Source organism: Takifugu rubripes, chromosome 12 (assembly GCF_901000725.2).
Source record: "Takifugu rubripes chromosome 12, fTakRub1.2, whole genome shotgun sequence".
Classification (NCBI taxonomy): Eukaryota; Metazoa; Chordata; class Actinopteri; order Tetraodontiformes; family Tetraodontidae; genus Takifugu; species Takifugu rubripes.
The window spans coordinates 12,740,440-12,755,697 of record NC_042296.1 but is presented as its reverse complement, the minus strand read 5'-3'; the positions used below and the strand labels follow the sequence as shown (position 1 = coordinate 12,755,697).

General features: G+C 48.4%; 1 protein-coding gene across 1 annotated transcript in view; it reads left to right on the top strand.

Moving 5' to 3' along the window:
* rbms3 (RNA binding motif, single stranded interacting protein) overlaps window positions 1–7,077 on the top strand; it is a 174,224-nt gene extending 167,147 nt beyond the window's left edge. Inside the window, exons 13-14 of the mRNA XM_029844690.1 lie at window positions 5,066–5,158; window positions 6,949–7,077. Of these exons, the coding sequence (XP_029700550.1) occupies window positions 5,066–5,158; window positions 6,949–7,077 (222 nt within the window). The remainder of the gene's footprint in view (window positions 1–5,065; window positions 5,159–6,948) is intronic.
* The last annotated feature ends 8,181 nt before the right edge of the window (window positions 7,078–15,258 follow it).

The window sequence follows — 15,258 nt, the reverse complement described above, 5'->3', positions numbered from 1 at the left end:
CGTCTGATGTTTGATGGGTTGTAATATGCTAGCGAATGGACTAGGCCTCTGTCCCTCCCCCCTCTGTTTAAATTATGATTTACTCCTCCTGTCTTTCCCTTTTTTGACTGTCAAGCTTTATTCTGGGCAATAGCTGTGCAGCAGGCCTTGATACCCATATTTGATTTTCCATGAGAATGGAGAATTGTATTCTATTAATATTATTATTCTATTACAGTTATTCAGCCAGATGTGACAGCCTTTCATTACTGGAGAATCAAGTAAGCCTCATTAGAGCTCAGACCCAATATTTGTGTAGTAATGTTTTGCAATTAAACATCTGAACATTCAAAATAGGATTTGACAGTAAATACAAACACCTGCTGGGCAGAAATGCAACACAGCTGTTGGCAGCAGGAGCGACAACGACCAGCAACACGCACGTGAACAGTTCACCAAAGGAGCGGCGGGTGGGGTCGTTCAGCGGCGTACGGCACGTGATCAGTCCTGGGGGCACACGGTTGCAATCCTGCCCTGTCTGAACTTCCTCAGGAGCGTTCTCTGGTGCACAGTGAGGTTTAAAAAGACTGCTGGCCCAGTGTGTTCCAGACAACACACACTGCTCACTGCACACACACACTGCTCACTGCTCACTGCACACACACACTGCTCACTGCTCACTGCACACACACACTGCTCACTGCTCACTGCACACACACACTGCTCACTGCACACACACACTGGTCATGTGACTTGACCGTCACCACAAAAGAGCACCTGCCACGAGCAACGTCTCCAAAGTTGCCCTTGGCTGTTGGACGCTCCGCAGATGTTTGTGTTTGTGTTTCTGCTGCGCTCCAAGAAAAGAACCAAATGTTCCTGGTCCACCCAAGCTGGTGTAATGACTCCAGCTTTCCGAGAATTCCGTGTTCTTTTACAGCAAGGACCAGAGTGGAGGGTTAAGCAGTGTCAGATAGGAGTGGCAGGGAAAACCTTCTAATGAGGCCTGGACCGGCGCCGCCGTCTGATGGTCAGCGCTTCGGAATTTAGCTGCTTTTCGTCTTTTCCTCTTCCGTCCTTCCCTCTTTCCTTGCGAAGTCCCCCAGCTCAGCTCAGGTCGTCGATGCGAAACCACCTAACAAAATTCTGGAGAGCATTGGGTGTGTGGATGGCAGACATAAAGATGCCACCCGGGCGCCTCTCTGATGTGATTTACCGTGTTTGCAACATATTGCCTTGTTAGTGATTTATTTACCGTCTTCAAGCACTCGCAACTCACGAGCAGTCAATCTGTTTGCTCACATTAGCTCCCGCGCACGTGTGGATGTGCGCATCACTCAAAAAATGTGTCTGTGTGTGTGTGTGTGTGTGTGTGTGTGTGTGTGTGTGTGTGTGTGTGGATTTGACATGACAAGAGGTGACCTTCCATCCTTCCTATTCCTGTCTTGATATGTGAAACCCTAGTTCTCTGTTGTCATGGTGACAGTGGTGAGTGACAGCTCCTGTGTCCCTGGAAGACAGACTTTTGTAAAATCAGTGGTGTCCTCGTCTTGTTTTGTCTGAATGAGGTGAGTTGTGATTGGCTTTACATTCCCGCGACAGTCTTTTCTCAGCGATCTCAGCTCATTTTAATCGGGCGTTATTGGATTTAAGCGTAGAACCGTTTTCACATGAGATCGTGGCCAAAGTACATTTGTGCAGCATTTAAATCATTTCATGTTTGCTGTGACTCAATTTTTGTGCTCCAAATATGACTTCATTGAGAAATATGTGCTTTAATAAGCTTCCATTATGCATTTCAGACCATCATTTCAGGCAGTTCCTTGTTTTTTCAGGTGTTTTTTCTGACTTTTCTCTTTTAAATGAGCGCTCCGACAATCAGTATTTAATAAAGCAATGAATTCAATTACCTCACTGAACGACTTTAGCCCCTGTGTGGTGTTTCCACATCTTCACTCGTTGGTTTACAACCCAAAAGGGGACTATTTAGTGTCGTCTCAGCACTGCAATCAGCCTCGTTTCCAGCTGCAAGTGTGAGCTACTCACTGCACTCCAGCATTATTTTGACAAAAAAGATATTTCCCTGTGTTGAGATGGAATAGGGAAGCAAAAAGAGGATAAATGATGAGTTAATTTTCTGAAATGGGTGGAAATCTGTCTGAAGAATGTTAATTTATCTCCCACCCAGAGACCAAAACTCTAAATGAGCACATCCTGAATTCCTGGCAAATTCTTCTCCTCAGCACCTTTGCAGAATGTTGATATCACATCTGCCTTTTGTACTCAGTTAAGAGTTCACGTGCACGACAGTGGGGACGTTTGAATTCCGTATATGGTGTAGATATGCACGAAGGGCCCCGCGATACCAAAAGTCAAAACATCTGAAAAGGGCGTTGAGGATCCATTTAAAGCGATTTGGGAGATGACACTGATCCAGCCAGCATAAATCTCTGCAGGCGTGCTTTAACAAAGCCTTGGGGGCAACATATAGAGGGGCTGTTTGGCAGCGAGGGGGTACAGCCCTGTGATTCACAGCTGCTGGGCTGCGTCAGAGTGCTTCCATCATGCCGGAGCCCACAGCTAAGATCAATAGTCATCAGAGCTCGTCCCCACACTGCTCTGCCATTAATAACCCTCTCTGAGTGCTTGGATGCTCTTGCCTTGACCAACTGTTTATCCTCCACCTTGCACACAATGCGACAGAACAGCATGTCAGGAAATAGATGGATAGATGCGGCGCCACACACGCGGAGGTGGACGGCTTATCTGAAAATCTCAAACCGCTGGATGCGATCGCAGGTGTAGCTCCTGTCGTTACTGCGAGTGAGGGAGTGAATGAGTGAATGAATGATGTTGACTTCACGGACAGTGAGGGAAGAGGAGTCCATTCACACGCTCTCATTAAGGACGTGTTCAGCTGTCACGTCCCTCAAACACACACCTGCCATCTGTTCCGTGTGCAGGTGCTGTGTGTGTGTGAGCGGGACTCCATTTATTACCAATTAGGAAGAATTTATGTTTCCAAACCTGTCCCCTGACTGTGGACAGAGAAGTGTTAAATGAGTTGAAATCGGACAAAAATCGTCTTTGTCACCATGGCAACACCAATCACAGTAGCTACGCTTGACATCCCCCGGACTCTCCAGAGCAGTGAGTGCAGAAATGTGCCCCGCTCATCCTGCCACATTAAATGGGTTAACTAATGGTTACAGTGGAAGGAAGAAAAAATCTTATCCTATTAAATTTTCTCGTTGAATCTAATTTAAATTCCCTTTGCCAGCCGTGCAGAGAAATATAACATATCAAATGGACATTCTGCCTTTGACAGGAGGATTTTGATATTGCTAATTATCTTCTGCTTCCTCTCATTTGCTTTCACGCCGCCCTCGCAGGTGAGTTGGTGGAATAAGTTAATGGGGGCAAGAAGAAAGTCTGGAGTCAAATTGGTATGCAGGGTTTAGATCCAGCAGGGAGAAGGTCACTTCAGCAATCTGATAGGTGCTTTTAGGAGATAGCGGGTCGAGAGAGACGACTGACAGGAAGGTGGAGGAGCGATACGGGATGGCACGGAGGGGTAATGTGGTTATGTGTCAGGAAGTCTGAATGTGGCACGTCACCCCGGAGCTGCCTGTGACAGCCACAGCGGTGCGATAACCTGAAAATCACATGCACGCACCCGCGCAGCCATACCAGCGAGGACCAACAGCCGTCCCGGGGCAACTTCCTGGCCGGGTGTAGCAATGGTGGGGGAGTTAATCACCCGTGTCCGTGGCCTTTAGCTGCTCTCATTAGCAGTGAGCAGTGGAGCCGTACCCGATCCATTAGCGACGCTGCCGGTAATGACACTTCACCAGCACCGCCGGGCCCGCGGCCAAGAAAGGCTCGACTCAGCCCCTCCGTTACTGCCTCCCACCTCATACGAGCACCACACTTTTCCAGTACTGGCAGAGCAACTATGAGCCAGAGGAAAAAATAAGTCACAGAGAAAAAGATCACACTTCCCCTTTTATTCTTTGGTCCGGAAAAGCAGCAGGAAACGAGGAGAGGCTGAGAGGCAGTCTGGTGGCTTTTATCTGGGATCACATCCGCTGGCAATGGACTGCGGCATTATCGTTCCAGGCCTCTGTCTTTGTCCGCCTCGCACGCGTGCACACACACACACACGCACGCATGCGCGCGTGCTGTCGTCGCTAAGCTGTACGCAGGAGAGCACATGCAAAAGCCACATGCAAATAATGAAGTTTCTCATGTGTAGGCAAGTGTTAATTAAACAGAACACACACTGGCGTGTCAGGATCACACGCACACACGGCGCCAGTCCCAGCGAAGGCCTCACGCTAAGTGCAGCGTCCTCATTCATATTTGATGTTAAAGCCCTGTGGCTGTCATGTAACTGAACCAGTGTCAGGTCTGTGAAAGGGCCATCATGGTGAGAAAGTGTGCCCCCCAGTTAAAAGCCAGAGCGGGCATCACCAAAGAATGTAGGCCACAGGCGAACCGGTGCCTGCTCTCTCTCTCTCTCTCTCTCTCTCTCTCTCTCTCTCTCTCTCTCTCTCTCTCTCTCTCTCTCTCTCTCCCTGGCTCCGTCTGTCTCTCCATTTTTATTACTGAGCTCATCAACTCTGTATCAGCCTGTTATATTTCAGTAGAAGAGCAATACGCCTCTAATTCCTTCTGAACTGCTCCACTCTGGCAGACGTGGACGTATATTCTTTTAGCGCCCTCCAAAGGATCCAGGTGGAATAGCATGTTGACATAATTGCACTGAAGATTGTCTTGGTTTTGGATCACATGTGTGTTATTATCATTTCAACGTGCACATCTCATGACCTAATACAATGTCGAATAATGTAAAGCCAGATGACAAAAGAGACAAAACATATGACAAAAGATATGAATGTAATGTAGTCTGAATCTATTTAACTATTTAACTATAACTCAACCTTTTTCCCCATCAGCTGACCTGCCTTTGATTATTGAATCCTTCTTCCCTACAAGTCGTTGCTGTCTAATTTAATCATGTAGTGAGATTCAGGCTAAAATATCTGTGAATTGTTGTGTAAAATGTGGTGTGTTTGTGTTGCAGTACATGACTGCCGCCGCCGCCGCCGCCGCGCCTATGCAAGGGACCTACATTCCCCAGTACACTCCTGTGCCTCCAACAGCCGTCCCTGTTGAAGTAAGAGCCTCAAACCCTCACACCTTACTTACCGATGAGAAACAATCTGTCCGATTACCCAAAGGAGAACATCATTACTCCTGACAGCCCGATCACTCACGCCCACAGGCTCCCGGTTCAGCCATTCTTTAACCCGCTCAGCACATCAACCCATCAAAACATTCATTAAATCGACAGATTAGCTTTGAAAGATGCTGTAAATCTCTGGTTTTTCTCTGGAAACAAATGGCCTCCCACCGCCCACAAATAATGAGGAGGAAAACTGCAAGCAAAGCAGAACCGCGCCAAAGTTTTTGGGAAAGGCGTTTGAAGTGCGGCGCCGACTTTGTCACTTTCTCGGTGGCGGTCTGGGCTGCTGGCAGGTTCGGGCGGTCCAGCCGGAGGAATTATGATGGTGGGAAGCGGCGGGCAGGGCCGGCGAGGAGAGCCGGCTGGCTGTCAAGCGGCTGACACTGCAGTCGTCTTCAGATGGACTATCAGTCGTGTATCAGATGACAGCAGCTGAAGTGAGACACAGTGCCTGGGGGGCTGCCCCCCCCCGTCCCCCCGTAGTCAGTAGAGGCGTGTAGGTAGCGGGAACACACACATCCATCAGCCATAGAGCCGTGGTTAGCCCGCAGCCACACACAATGACAGTTTCCCCTGACAGAGCCATTAGTTGTGCCCCCCCTTATATCCTCCTCAGACAGTTTGTGAAAGAGTGGTGGGGGGGGGTGTAGCTGTGTTTTAGCCCCCACAGCGCCTCTCACCTAAGTCACTGTCACGTCTGGATCGCGGCGTCAGCAGCAAGGAGTCACACTTTTAACCGTGACTACGGGGCTGATGTATGGACAGGAAGCACCGTCCTTCAGAGCTTGTTAAAGGTAATTGAGATGACTCTGAAGTTCTCTGCTGTTGGCAAAGCCACACCCACCTGAAGGTGAGGGGCCAGACCCACCTGAAGGTGAGCCAGACCCCCCTGAAGGTGAGCCAGACCCACCTGAAGGTGAGCCACACCCACCTGAAGGTGAGGGGCCAGACCCACCTGAAGGTGAGCCAGACCCACCTGAAGGTGAAGAGCCACACCCACCTGAAGGTGAGCCACACCCACCTGAAGGTGAGGGGCCAGACCCACCTGAAGGTGAGGGGCCAGGCCCACCTGAAGGTGAAGAGCCAGACCAACCTGAAGGTGAGGGGCCAGTCCCACCTGAAGGTGAGGGGCCAGACCCACCTGAAGGTGAGGGGCCAGACCCACCTGAAGGTGAAGAGCCACACCCACCTGAAGGTGAGGGGCCAGACCAACCTGAAGGTGAGCCAGACCCACCTAAAGGTGAAGAGCCAGACCCACCTGAAGGTGAGGAGCTTTGTCCAGTTTCTAAAGCCCTTCACCACTCTGGAACTGTGGGGAGGCTTCCTGTCTCCGGTAGGGAGACGGCAGAGGCTGGAGCCTGGAAGATCCAAACATCAACCAGGGGTTCTGCCATGGCTGCTCTCTCTGGGCTTCTTCTTGATCCTGAGCTACATAAAGAATATTACTGACAGCAGAACAACAAAGACACACTCCAGTTTGCACCCTTTGTCAGAAGTTTGGTGGATTTGGGATGAATGTTCTCAACACCAAAGAGGCCGAACTGCAGCCTTTGATCCTGTGGTGCTGGTTTAGGGAACATTGTTGTTTAAACAAGATGGAGATATCAGGTTAACATCTGCTGACTCGCCCGTGTAGTTTTAGGAGGCTGCTGGTATAAGCTAGCAGATTCCTCCAGGATCCCTTCCAGGTCATCATCTCACACCTCCCTCCTGTTCTCCAGGGAGTCGTGACTGATGCCTCCCCACAGACTGTGGCCCCCTCATCACAGGAGGTATCTGCTCAGCAGCAACAGATCCAGGTGGACGGCGGCGCCGACCACGTTCCTGCTTACTCATACCAGTCCAAGTAAGTCCGGGCGGACAATGAAAACAGAACCCAGAATCCTTTTAGTCATTTTTCAGGATCAGTTTATTAACATTTCTGGCTTATTACACAGTCAGCTGTAAGCTGTTATTTGGCTTAAATTACATCTCTCTCCCCCTCTCTCCTCCCTCCGTCCTCCCTCTCTCCTCCCTCCCTCCTTCCCCCCTCTCTCCTTCCTCTGTCTTCCTCTCTCTCCCTCTCTCCTTCTCTCTCCCTCCCCCCTCTCTCCTCCCTCTCTCTCTCCCTCCCTCCCCTCTCTCCTCCCTCCCTCCCCCTTCTCCCTCCCCCCTCTCCCCCCTTTGTCAGATAACAACGGCCTGAGCGAATGTTCATGTGACAGCGTTGCCTTGAGACAGAAGGTGGCTGCACTGTGAATGTGAAGGAAAAGAGAAAAAGAAAGAGATTGCTTCCAGATTGCCCAGGCACCAAAAAGAGACACTTTTTTTTCATTTCCTACCTGGCTTATGAGAAAAAAAATGCAAGGAGGAGGTAAAGAGTGCTGGAGAAGGGGATGGGAAATTGCAGGGCGCAGTGCAAAGAAGTGAAATTGTTAGAGGGGGAACCTGCCTGAAGGGCTGTGCTGAAGCTTGAAGAGTTTCTCAAAGAAAAATCTTAACCAACATTAAAAAAAAAAACACAAAAACACAGGAAAAAAGACAAAAAAGGGTTGAATGTGCAGGTAAGGGGTGAAGTTTATTTTGTAATTAGAAAAGAGGAGTCAAGTTTGAGATACACAGAGATTGTCTTCCTCAGATATTAAGCTATGTTTCTTTTCACTCTTTTTTATGTTCTAGTGTTAAATTTTAGTTTTCTAGATATATTCTCAAAGTGTTTTTCCTTTTTCTTGAATCTTATGGCCTTAATTTAAAAGGCGCCAGAAACTTTTTACAGAGTTTAAGTCTGACGTCTGATTAGAGACGGGGGGAATCAAAGGAAATCCATGTGTTGGACCACTCAGAGGGGACGAGACACTGAACGAGTTGGGGGGGGGGGGGGAGAATCTATCACATACGCTGTACAGATTTAATAGAAAAGAGCTTTTGTGTTTCTTCATTAGAAGAAAACTTTGATAATTATTATGTCAGAGGTAACTACATGTCAGAAGAAAACAAAATGTCTGTTGGGGGGGGGGGACTCTGGGGAGGGTGTTGTGTGTCTGTGTTGGGGGGCTTTGAAGAGATTTTTCACAGTGAGGGAAAAAACCCAGTAAGAAAAACAGGCTGCAATGTTGCTGCGGTCTGAACTGCTGAACTTGTCTTTTTTTAATTCTCTCTTATTTGACAGGGCAAGGTCGCTGTGGAGGACATTAGTGCTTTTTATCTGCCACATTTTACCTTTTTTATAAGCTTTAAGATGTTTTTAGCCCGCTTTGCTTGTCACACGGCAAAAATGAATGGAAATAAAAGATGGACAAAAAAATACAATATAAGCTACAAAAACAATCCCAAAAAAAGGAGGGGAAAAGCTGGCAGGGGAACGAAGATTGGTAGATTCCATAGAGCTTCTGGTTTCAACCAGGCAAAAGCAATAGAAGAAATTGTTGACAATTTCTGTAGTCTTTCCTAGTTGTGGAGCAAATGCAGCCCATGGACGGCCATTTTTATACCAAAGATGAAGAGACACACTGAGGCTTTTGTTGGCTTTGATTCCTTTCCATTTTCACTTTGATTTCCTTGTTGTTGGTGTTGTTGCTGTTGTTGATGACGTTGCTGTTGATGCTGTTGTTGGTGTTGCTGTTGTCGTTGTTTTTTTTTTCCCCGTGACGGCCGGACCAGTCCTTCATTGTCCTTCCTGACCCCCTCAGCTGGGCTTCACCCTCCTTCTCCAAACACACATCCGTCAGTGTTTTACCGTGTAACACAATCTTCCAGACGTCCTCTTCATTTCCTTCCCTATCTCCCTTCAGGTGTGAAGCGGCTGCATCCCAGCTCTGGTTTGCTCACTTCATGCCAGGAATTTTTTACAAAACAGATTGAAGAATGTCTTTAACTTATTCCGCGGTCGCTGATGCATTGCTACTAGTTTTACCTACTTCTGTCTCTCTGTCGCTGTAATATCAACTATTCCTCAGACTGTTGAGCTTCGGAGTTGAGGTAGAAAATTCCTGCTGCTTTTGGCCCCCGTGAATCCAATTTCAGCATGTCCGGACCCAGTTTGGGCTATTTATATGTTCAAAACACCAGATGAGTGAAGGTTGCTGCATCGTTCATTTCGGCTCTTTGCTGAAGCTAATAAAGCTTCGGCTCACATATTTACGCTCAGATCCACGGAACAGCAAACATTTCGCCGTCTTTCTACCTGCAGACAGAATCATTCCCACGTCGCCTCTGGATCTCCTGTGCTCAATGTGTCCGACAGATACTATGAAAATAGATGGAAGATGGAAACAGCCCTCCAAGGGGCAGGAAGATGCGCCTGCTTTTGAGAACTCAGGACCTCGGTGGTCCTCACCGGCCACCACAGTGTCCATCAGTCGTTCCCAACCTGGCTTGTCCCTCAGACAACCCCAGCTCATTTTATCTGGAGCTGCGTGACGTCTGAGCATTGTCAAATTGCCCCTGGGCCAATAGTCATTTTATCCCATGCCTCCCATCTGCACCCCTGTGCCTAACTGGGACCATTAATGCGCTCACTCATTCGCTGCCCTCACCCAGGTTTCTTCTCTTTATTGGATGCTGCAGAAGCAGAACCACAAACCAATTTCAGTCACTCTGGCAATGAGGCTTGACGGGACCAATTTGTCTCCCCTGGGGGCAATAGGATTCACTCCAGTGTCCCACAAAAGACCCCTTTCTTCCAGACAGAGAGGGAGCGTTTTGTTTGCTGACAATAGCGTTCGGCCTCTCACAGTTCATGTGACTCCACTGCTACCTTTTGGGATATGTCGGCATGTGGTGCACATGGCAGGCGTGGCAGGTGGAAGGAACAATCGGTGGTGTATTCAGTGCCTTTAAAATGAAGATTCCAAATTCTGTCCGTAGAGGAAAGCACATGTCCAACCTGGCTGTGGTGAGTACAACGTAACAGCAGTCTCTGGTGCTAAAGATGGAAGCAGCCTCAGGCTTGTGCCTTCATCCCTTCACACACTGGGCATCGTGATCCTTTGGACACCAGGTGAGTGTCCAACGGGCCGCTTGACAAACAGCCAAGAAACAGATGCACAGGTTTCTCAAGTCACGTCCACAATCCCAGATCATCGCGCCAACATCTGCTTCCACAGCATCGAGTCTCTCCCGGTCCTGAAAAAGCTCCACCTTTGTTCTGCTCTCATCATTTTTTAAAGCCAAACACCTCCTAAGTTCTAACCAGCTTCAAGCGAGGGTGTGCGTGTCCACGTGCACAGCCGAGGAGCCCTTTTTGTAGAATTCTAGCCAGCTGAAGACAGCAGAGCATCTAAGTTCTATATACATTTTCCAGCAGTTGGGAAGGTTTATAGCTCTCATATCAGCGAAATTGCACATCGCAGCGCAGATGGTGTGAGATCCAATAGTAATGACATTACAGCCACACAGGATGACACACAGCAAAGAGATTATGGATAAACTGCACAACAAAGAAAATGAGTTCTGTTCTGCTGATGAATATCGAAAAGCAAAAGTTGTTGCTGCAGGTTTTTGCTGCTAACTGTTCACGCTACGTCTGGAAGACGCTGAAATTAGCCCCTGAAATGGCTTTTTCTTCACAGCATCGCAGCGAAACCTGTTCAGGGTAGAGCAGGAGCACATGCAGTTGTAAGGAGGTGCTCTGTCTCCTCCTGTCAGTGCACCCCAGGACCGGGGCCAGCTGGGGGGGGGGGGGCGACCATTGTATGGAACTCCTTAAAATAAAGAGTACGAGCCTTTAGTTTCACCCTTTTCATCATGGTGTTGCACCTCCTGTTTTGTGGACAACCAGCCAGACCCACGCGTGAGCTGTGCAGACTCGAGGCCTCCAGAACGCCACAAGCACGTCGGCATTCAGCCTAATTTAATCTGCTGCAACGGATCACATGAGGTGATCTCACTCATCTGGTGTCCTGAGCCAGTCTAAGCTGATGCTCAGACGTGGTTCCCATCAGCTTTTTGATAGTCTGAATATGGCACATGAGAGGGAATAATGAGAAATGTGTTAAGATGATGAGGTCACTGCCTCTCTTCAAAATAAAGCCCCCCCAGTCTGACTCCAGCTCTCCGGGTCTTCACAGTCCAATCGGACATGGTCCACAAAGTCGTTTGGCAGCGTGACTTTGCTCATCCCATAGATCACGTGTCATATTCAGCTTCCCCCGGGACTCTGCTGGATTTGTCCATGTGAGCGCCGACATTCCGCATCGATTGTCGTGCGTTGGGAAGAAACTCATACGGGGAAACTCCGACCGGGTGGAACCGAACTCAACACACTCAGACTGCAACCTCGACCCCTCACAAGAGCGAGGCCCCGTGCTTTTAATTGATGCTTCGCTCCACCTTTGATGAGCGCCATCGATTGGCCACGCCACCCCGGGAGCGCGGCCAGCCACTAACCTCGCTGCAGAGTTCAAATGCCTCCCTGGGAAATCCAAAATCCAACAATAACGAGGAAATGGATGATTGTTTGCACGGGAAGAGCGTTTTTCATGGGATTCATCCCGCAGATTAATTAAGGAACCATATATTAGGACAGCAGAGCGGTTTTTAATTTCCTTTGATTTTTTTTGGGTTAGTCTTCACTTTCTCTGTGTTTGTTTTTAATTTTCCTTTGTATCAGCGCCTAGGAGGACATGGTCACGCCTCACACACACTGCTCAGTGTGTGTGATCTTTGAGAAGCTATCTGTACATCTGTGGATGTTACGAATTGAAATGGATTTTCTGATTTTTTTTTTCTTTGATGAAGCTTTCAATAAAAAAAACGTGGGGAAAAATTATAAAAGTGAGCGGTTCTCCTTTAATCTACCCCCGAAAGTGAGTGTTCGTCGCTGTTGTTCTGTCCTTCAACCGTCAGTGGCAACATTTATTATGCTGCGGGCGTCCTCCGAGGAACACACACATCTTTTCCACCCTATTATCCATATGACTAAATTGCAGAGGGAAGCAAAAGGCGGCCTTATTATTATGATCCCGCCTGATGGCACCTGCTGCGGGTTGACCTTGTCCCACACATCCTCTCATAATTACAGCTTTTGCAAATGGAGCTAATACCTCTCAATGGGACCCCCCTCCCCCCAACACCGCTCACACACATCTGATTGGGAGTAAAGTGGTCATAATCAAGGATGGAGGAGACCACAGGAGGAAGAAAGGGATCGATGGCAATCAATCTTCCTCTTCACTCTCATTTAGGCCCAATCAATGGCCGTCCTTGTCACCTCCTAGAAACGCCTGTTCTGTCGATACCGCAGCTGCTAGCGTAGCCAAGTTTCCACCGCCCGAGTCGTCTCCGCGTGATCGAGGCAGCAAGGCCGGCTCACTCGGACAAAGGACATCTTAGCAGAGAACAATTGATGGCTGGGATTAGATGTGATGTGCGTGGGTTTGGAGCGCCAGGGGTCACAGCTTCCTGTTTATAAGCGCACTAGTTCTTCAGCGCTGCACACAGATAACTGCCAGCTTGGTGCATTTACAGCAAATTCAAGAAGTCTGTTGCTGGGAAAGTCCTCCGTGGTGCCGCGGCCTCCTCCACTCCACGCCGCATGGCTGTTAAATCGCAGGGAAAATGCAGCGGAGTGCATTATTGAGTAAAATGCCACAGATTGAATCTCTCTCCCTCAGAGCCTGGCAGCCTCCTTATCTGGACTTATAGAGATGTAGCCGCTGAGCACCACAAGGGTGCAGCATACCAACACAGATGTTATCTGCTGCGCTCATTTCACAGAGGACCAAGGAGCCCCATCCGCACGCCGCGTCGCACACCGCCACCGCCGCTGGATTCAGATCAAGGACATCTCCAGTGGGTGAAGCACGGCGGCACAACCAGCCTCCTCATCAGGCCTTCGCCATCTGCTCTACGCAGCCTGAGATTAGGAGGCACACGCCTGGACGAGCATTCAAATATATCTGTCCTACTTGCAATACAGTTTTTTGAATCTCTGTGTGATCCAATGGGTGCTGATAAAGGCGGTCAGATTCAAGCAGCGACATCATCTTTGAATTCTCTGTAAATTATTAGTCAAAGCCATGGAAGGCTTATTAAAACACGTGTGTTTATTCTGGCCTAATCACATCCCAGGACTGTGGAGCCGGACGAGCCCTGAGCCACCAAGTGTGTTGGCTTTTACAGCCAATCAAGAATCTGTGCTTGTCAGCAAATACAAACACACCTGGTGCTCTCCTATTAGCTTATTCTCCGTTAAAAACGAGGTAATTAACCGGAAGGATGGAGATCAGCACTGCAGACTTCAATCATGCCCGAGAGGAATTTGCTGTGTTTTGAGGGGAAATTCATTATCTGCTTAATCTGGGAAAATATGCGTGCAACATTAGGCCACTCAACCCTGTTAAGGAGCTAAATGTGGGAATCTCATCAAGGAGGAACTGCATGATTCATATTTATAAACTCTGCACCAGTGTTTTAGACTAGAAATATGAGTACAATATGATACTGTGATGCAACATTAATAGTCTATATCATTATTGTATCGTCTATCAGTTCATGCGTTTTAATCCTCAAACGCATTTGCAGTGTTTTACATCTGTCATCGTTTTTCTATACACAGTTTAATCATATTTTCTCTCAGCGCCAATTCACTCAGTGAACTTTAATGTTTGTGTAAATTACGTAACTATTGACACACGTAGCATCAACTAAATGCCATACACACACACACACACACACACACACTGACCCACTCCCCCCCAACACACACGCGCACACACACACGCACACACACACACACTGACCCCCCCAACACACACACATACACACACTGACCCCCCCCAACACACACACACGCGCACACACATATGTGACACATATTTCTTGCTAGTCTGACAAAGAATCAATCTGATGAATCTGAAAGGAAGAAAGCAGATTTTCCATTGAGCCGATATAAATGAAACCGTGTTCTCGGTAAGTTATTGTGAACGTGACGACAGAGGACCGAGTTAAAGATGAAGAGATAAGAAGAGGACAGCGGCTGCGCGGTCACAAAAACCAGATTGAGTTATAAACAGCGAGGTGAAGAGGGTTTTCAGGTGCCCTCAAAAGGAAACGACAGAATAAAGGTGCAACCAAGAAATAGCAGAAGATGTGAAAATATAATAAATAAATAGTGAAACAGCAGGAAAACGGAGCAAAGGGAAGCTAAAGGGTGCAAATTAGACCCTCCGCTCCTCCCCGGGTGGCCTTCAGGACCATGAGTGCTGCAGGATGAGATCCTCGTAGCCTTGGCAAGGATCTCCATTAACTGTGCAGGTGAGTAAACAGTCCACCGTCATCACCACGGTAACGAGGGGAAGACCACAGAGGCTCCGCACGGGGACCCTGAGGCCTTTAGGGCTGCAGATCAGGAGGACAATCAGGAAAACATGTGGAAGCCTTCAGAACATGATTTTATTTTAGGGATATTTTAAAAGAAAAGTTCATTTCATAAACTGGAGCAGCTCCTAAATCATCTCATCACTCATAGGAATAGGAGCAGATCCAGAGGTCCCAGATCATGTTGTGAGGCCCCGAGGAGCCGTCAGCTGGATAACCCCGCGCCCTCGTCACGACACAATGGAAGGTGGATTTGGAGAAGGGAAGCAAGCGGGGGAAACGGCGCTCTATAAATACGGTGGACGTGCTGCGTCTGAGCCGGTGAAAGGTTGCAGCGGACCAACTGTGGTGGTCCTGCATCTAAGAACCCTGAGTTCTGGGTCAGAGGCCCAATAGACCGCAAAGGCTTTGTGTGTTTTCCATAATCTCTCTCTCTCTCACATGCACACAGTTTTCCAGCTGGACCGGAACCCTGAGCAGCATGTTTCGGATCTCCCTGGTTCTGGAACATTACAGATGTTATGGCTGCGCTGGAATAACCCTGTGCTGAACTACAAAGAGGCTCCTCATAGGTGAGGCTGGTCAGAATGGGCCTCACACTCTTAAATACTCCCACATGTGCTGTGTTTGAGTCTGAACCTGTGCCAGCTATTGTTCACCACTACGTGCACACGCGTTTCGCTGTAATTAATCTATTATTATTAGGCAACAGCAGCGAAAGACATCATTGAGTG